Source organism: Sparus aurata, chromosome 18 (assembly GCF_900880675.1).
Source record: "Sparus aurata chromosome 18, fSpaAur1.1, whole genome shotgun sequence".
Classification (NCBI taxonomy): Eukaryota; Metazoa; Chordata; class Actinopteri; order Spariformes; family Sparidae; genus Sparus; species Sparus aurata.
The window spans coordinates 22,705,772-22,712,098 of record NC_044204.1 but is presented as its reverse complement, the minus strand read 5'-3'; the positions used below and the strand labels follow the sequence as shown (position 1 = coordinate 22,712,098).

General features: G+C 45.7%; 1 protein-coding gene across 1 annotated transcript; it reads left to right on the top strand.

Moving 5' to 3' along the window:
• Positions 1 to 1,740: 1,740 nt before the first annotated feature.
• Positions 1,741 to 5,973, top strand: egr1 (early growth response 1). The gene is made up of 2 exons (XM_030396900.1): positions 1,741 to 2,495; positions 3,365 to 5,973. The coding sequence occupies exons 1-2, from the start codon at positions 2,285 to 2,287 to the stop codon at positions 4,681 to 4,683; spliced, it is 1,530 nt and encodes a 509-aa protein (XP_030252760.1). The 5' UTR covers positions 1,741 to 2,284; the 3' UTR covers positions 4,684 to 5,973.
• The last annotated feature ends 354 nt before the right edge of the window (positions 5,974 to 6,327 follow it).

The following is a 6,327-nucleotide window of genomic DNA, read 5'->3' as shown; positions in this document are numbered from 1 at the left end:
AAATACAACACGGCTCTGAAGAGCCACATACCTTCAAAAGTGATTAGATTTGATCATTTATACCTATCTGACTGCATGAATAAACAACATTACACATTCTCCAGCTGCGCCCTCTACTTCAGGCTTATTTGGATTTTGTGAAGGAGCCTCTGCTCCAGATCATCCATAATATATGACAGAATTTTGCTATCAGTCTAATGGGGGTAAACAGAGAGATTTGCCAGAGGCTGAATGGGAAACGCCCGGGAGAGAACACAATCCAGTAAAGACCAAAAACCTACTGTGTGCACCTGGATTATGTTTTATGTCTATCTATCTATCTATCTATCTATCTATCTATCTATCTATCTATCTATCTATCTATCTATCTTATAACTAACCGACACCTGTAGATTACAAACATGGTTAAACAGTATTTTCAGTCTGAATCAATTAATATTTGATCTCACCTGTGCTGCCCTCAGCACCATCCCTCTTCTCTCTCTCTCTCAGGCCACCTCAAAGTGTCCTGCCCACGATGTTTCCCAATGAGGTTGCTCGCATATAGATTCAGTCAGCAGCAAGGGAAACACATTGATTTCCCGTCAGCATCCACCGAGGAGTGCTGGCGCGCCAGCCGAAGCTGGAGCAGCCGGGGGGAACATCGGTATCCCGCAGGCGTCCTGGCAGCTGTGCGCAGCGTTGTTAATGCGGCCCATTAGGCCGCTGAGTGGCAGAGAGATTCCCCGAATATTGAGCCGGGGACACCCCTCAATTAGACCGATCGCCCCGCACCTCGTCAGCATCCGCGGCTATCTGTTCTCATTAATCAATGACACGGCCGAGAGAGATGGAAAGTTAATTTAGAGGAAGTTTGCAACGAGCCAGCAGAGTTTGCACGGTATTATATTTTAATCCTACAGCCTCAGAAATACCCTCATTTATATCAAAAGTCCAAATCAATTTACCATGCCGCTTAGTTATTCATAATCAATAAGGCTGTAGGCTGGGAATGGATGGCAATGTTGATTACTGAAACGTAAAATAGGTTTACGCCTTAAAGAAAAAAAAACACTTTTGAACAGTTTTGTATTATTTTTGCTTGATTTTTCATAAAAACACATGATTGTTTCATTTGTGCTTTTCGAATTCATGTACACACGAGCCTCCGCTCTTTGTTGCTCTGACATTAATAAAACACGTGTACAGCAGTTTGCCTGTTGCACAGAGTCCGTCACATAAAGTCGAACAGCTCCGCTGAAGCTCGGTTTTAAAGCAGAGAAGCAGGATTCTGCTGCTGACATTAGTTATTGTGAGCGCAGGACATGATTTGCACTCCAGCCTCTCATTCACTGCCAAGCGGCGATCAGCGCTGCCTCAGGAAGTTCCAAATAAGGACAGGGAAATGGAAACCCACCGGAATAGGTCCTTATGTAGTCACGACCTTATATGGCACGGCGGAGCCGGGCTTTCCGGCAGCAGCGCTGCCTGCTGCACAGATGGGAAATCCAAATCAAATCTATGGGGCGACCGGGACAGAGCAAGAAATATGCTGCTGTCTCGCGGAGCTGTTCTGCTATGAAGATACATTGATTCGGGAAAGAGGAAGAGCGGCGTAGTCTTCGCAATTTACTGCGAGAGCTTAATATAAAGTCTCTCCTCTCTGCTTTCCCCCCAGGCCAGCGTCATGTGTCCTCCACTGCAGTGCCTAAATATGGGCTTCCTCCGCTCCAAATATGGACATCTACGTCACGGCAAGAGAATATAAAAGACGCAGGGAAACCTCTCAGCTCAGAGAGAGCCCTGAGCGCCCACAAGAGCAACTGTTAGAGCAGAGATAGATAGACAAACACATAGAACTCCCTTACAGAGAAATATCACAACAAAAGTAAAAAGTCAATTCAAAACAACATCTATCCAAGAGGGTCAAAACCTAATTGGATAAGTTATTTAATACATAGATTTAAAAAAAAAAAAAAAATCAAGATTAATTTGTTGATTAATTTTGATGAATCTTAGGGAATGAGTATAAAGGACACTTTTGATTTTTTCTGAAAAGACAAGTGGATCTGTACTCATCTCTGAGAGAAAAAGGAAAACAACAAGACAACTGGAGAACAAGAGTCCTGGAGCAGAAAACGGCATCTTCATCGGCATCAGCAGAAGTGTGCAGTGCTCCCTGAGCTGGGTTAAGTGATTTCCTCCACCTGCGAGGCACCGCTCTGCCAGCGTGCATCCAGCCTCCCTGCACTCCTCACCAGCTACAAGCGCAGCCTCAGCCGTGCAGCTCCAGCACCAGCAGAGGATGGCTGCAGCCAAGACCGAGATGATCCTCCCAGCCCTGCAGATCTCAGAGCCCCTGAGCTTCCCTCACTCCCCCATGGATAACTACCCAAAGCTGGAGGAGGTGATGATGCTCAGCTCTACAGGGACCCCCTTCCTGACCGCCTCCGCACCCGAAAGTGCAGGCTTTGGCTCCGGGGAGCCAGGAGAGCAGTATGACCACCTTGCTGGAGGTAAGAACTGGAGATTTTCCTCTTTTACATTTGGTTCTCTGTGCTAAACATTTGATCTCATCTGCTGAACTGCACTAAAACCAAGAGAAGAGTTAAGAGAAATAAATAGCACAACTTTCATTATTATTTATGCTCTGCACTGAATGTTAATTTACATCATGAATTGATCATATAGCCACAGATGACATATTAAGAAAATGTGTTTTATCTTGGATTCTGGTAACAAATTGTTTACTAAAAACTGCAATTGTAGGCTACAAGTGAATAAGAATTGTGGCTACTCAGGCGACAGACATCAATACAATAAAATCCTACAAATTAACAAAATTTGAGATATAATATATATAATATAATCAGATAAAAATATCTGACATAATACCAATTTATTCATAGCTGTAAATCCATGTCGACTCTCGGAGGATTCAAAACACTGCTCAGTCACTGCATGCCTCTAGACGCTCCTACAGCTCAATTCAAATTGCATTCCTAAAACCAGCTGAACTGCAGTTTCGGTAATCAATTGCCTCGGGCTCTGTGATGGGCTTCAAGAATGTGCGTGTTGGTGTGTGTATTTGTGTGTATGTGTGCAAGACAGGAAGACAGGAAGACTGAAAGAACGATCGACAGAGTGTGAGCAGAGGAAAATGCGAGTAAATAAAGCTTGCACAGCAGCTCCCGTTGAGGTGTGGAAGAGGCAGTTTTAGAGTTTAGGGGGGGGGAAGAGTTTAGTTTGGGGGGTGTTTCTCTGCGTAGGCACCTGACTGATCAGGGTGACACACTGTCCACCGCTCTGGCAGGATTCCCCCTCTCCCTCCCTGTGGATATTGACAGTTTGATTAATGTCTCCCCTTTCTCTGTGCTCCCTGCAGATACGTTACCTGACATCCCCTTCAACTGTGAGAAGCCGGACCAGACCTACCCCACCCAGAGGCTGCCCCCCATCTCTTACACGGGCCGCTTCACCCTGGAACCTGCCACCACCTGCAGCAACAGCCTCTGGGCGGAGCCCATCTTGGGCCTGTTCACAGGTCTGATGGGCAATATTGCCCCCAGCTCCAGCTCTTCCTCCTCTGCCTCACAGACCACCTCTTCCTCCTCTATATCCGTCCCGTCCTCCTCCACTTCTTCCTCTTCTACCTCCTCATCTCAGAGCTCCAGCCTCAGTTCCTCCATTCACCACAGCGAGCCCAACCCCATCTACTCAGCTGCCCCGACCTACTCCAGCCCTAACTCTGACATCTTCCCAGACCAAGGCCAGGCCTTCTCCAGCGCCACCGGAGGCGTGCAGTACCCTCCTCCGGCCTACCCCAATGGCAAAACCTGCAGCACGAGCTTCCCTGTGCCCATGATTCCCGACTACCTCTTCCCTCAGCAGCAGGGAGAGATAAGCCTGGTGCCCCCTGACCAAAAGCCCTTCCAGAGTCAGTCAAGCCAGCCCTCCCTGACTCCTCTGTCTACCATCAAGGCCTTTGCCACCCAGACTGGTTCCCAGGACTTAAAGGGTGTCTATCAGTCTCAGCTGATTAAGCCCAGCCGCATGCGCAAGTACCCCACCCGGCCTAGCAAGACACCTCCTCACGAGAGGCCCTATGCTTGCCCCGTGGAGACCTGTGATCGTCGCTTCTCACGCTCCGATGAGCTGACACGTCACATCCGCATCCACACGGGTCAGAAACCCTTCCAGTGCCGCATCTGCATGCGCAACTTCAGCCGCAGCGACCACCTGACAACACACATCCGCACTCACACCGGTGAGAAGCCCTTTGCCTGCGAGATCTGTGGACGCAAGTTTGCCCGCAGTGACGAGAGGAAGAGGCACACAAAGATCCACTTACGGCAGAAGGATAAGAAAGCAGAGAAGGCGGGGGCAGTGGCAGTAACAGCAGCTCCAGTATCAGCCGCTTCACCTGCCTCCAGCTACCCTTCACCTATCACCTCCTACCCCTCTCCAGTGTCTTCTTACCCCTCTCCCGTCACCTCCTGCTACTCCTCTCCCGTCCACACTTCCTACCCATCTCCTTCCATCGCCACCACCTACCCATCGGTGTCCATGTCCAGCACCTTTCAGTCCCAGGTCGCCTCCTCCTTCCCCTCCTCAGTCGCCTCCAACATCTACAGCTCCCCTATCCCCACCCCGTTATCAGACATGCAGACCACTCTCTCCCCAAGGACAATCGAGATCTGCTAAGACAGAGAAAAACTTTTTTTTTAGTCTCTCCGCGCCTCTCCTTCCTTAAGGTTCTTTGAGGGGAAAGAAATCAGCATCAAAAGACTTTGTTTTCCCCTCCAAAAAGCACTTTTCTGTCTGCTCCCTGTGCAGTGTTAGGTGAATCTTGAGATTTACCTGAAAGAGAGAAAAAGACACATGTCAAGGACTGGGCAAAGACAATAGAAGATGAAAAGGGATTTTTTTTTTCTGACTCTGTAAAACAAATGCAGCACTTCAAATGCATACGGGACTCAACAGATAGAGAGTAAAAACCGGCACTGACGGTCTCTACTATCCAGTACACAAACACCAAGAGACAAACAGATTGCCAGCCGTTGTGGTGCTGAGACACGTTCGCCCTTGCAGGCACTCATACAGTACAAAAGACATTGAATGATATACATAAGCTACCATATATGTATATTGTACATGTGCCATGTTTCGTTTTTATCATTCTTTGGTACCATTGATGTGAAAAATTATTTGCATATTTGCATTGTATTATTTGAAGTGAGCAGGGCCATATTTTCTACATACGTTCTCTATTATGTAGTGATGATGCTGTGATACGTTTTGACATTGTTTGAAAAAAAAAAAGCACTTAAGTATTCAAGCATGAGTAAGAGTGATGTTAGTTTCTGTTTGTAAATATCATCCACTGGTACGATCTCCTTCTCTCTCTCTCACATGTGACATATCGCTCGGTTATATGGAAAAACAGAGAGAAGACAAAAAAAAAAAAAAGAAAACGTTTAAAAAAAAAAAAAATCTAAACAAGTCAAACACTCCCGTTATTTGGTGCCTTTTGTGAAGCCTTGCTGATGTTGTGACTCGGCTGTGCGCGAGAGAGGATGCACTGCATCTCGCCTTAAGGGTTGAGGGAATATTTTTGTTACAGAATGTAAGTCATACTCAGAGGGAGGAAAAAGGGACGAGCTATGAGGGCACCGCTTCATTTCATTAGAATGTAAGCAAAAAAGGAGAAAAATTATAAAGTATATTTTTGTAAAACTTAAGTGTAAATATCCACATCTTCAAGAGCTGGAATGTTGAAGTTACCTACTGAGTAGGCATGGGATTCTTTTGTATGTTATATACATGCAGTTCATTATTTTGTGGTTATCTTTATTTTGTATTTGTGTTTGTTAAAACAAGTGACTGTTTCTGGCTTCTAAACACATTGAATGCGCTTAACTGCCAATGGGATATTTGGTGTACAAGATATCCTCCCAGAAATGAAATATAAATAAAAATATGAATATATATGTATATTTGTTTTCATTCTTTATTGTCCGACTTTTGGGTTTTTCCACATAGAGAGGCGTCTCAATGACATCCTTATCCCGCCCTTCATTTCATCATGTACATCCTTCACACATGACCGTAATATATTCCATCATTTTATATGTTAATTATATGCAGATTATTAGCAGATTTGTACGACGACTTCACATCACAAGGAGGCAAGCCTTTGACTTGAGAAAAAAAAAAATCTGTATGGCTTGATCTTATAGGTACTCTCCGTTTCAATCGCTGTTCTCCAATTGAACCCTGTCTTAATGATAACACTAACGCATGACTCCCATGCCTATAAACACTGAAGATGAGGAACTCTTATCGAGA

Bases quoted from the DNA above. Each gene is read 5' to 3' on its own strand.
- egr1 (XM_030396900.1), top strand. From the start codon at position 2,285: ATGGCTGCAGCCAAGACCGAGATGATCCTCCCAGCCCTGCAGATCTCA. The intron at 2,496-3,364 runs GTAAGAACTGGA...TGCTCCCTGCAG, and splicing joins GTATGACCACCTTGCTGGAG to ATACGTTACCTGACATCCCC.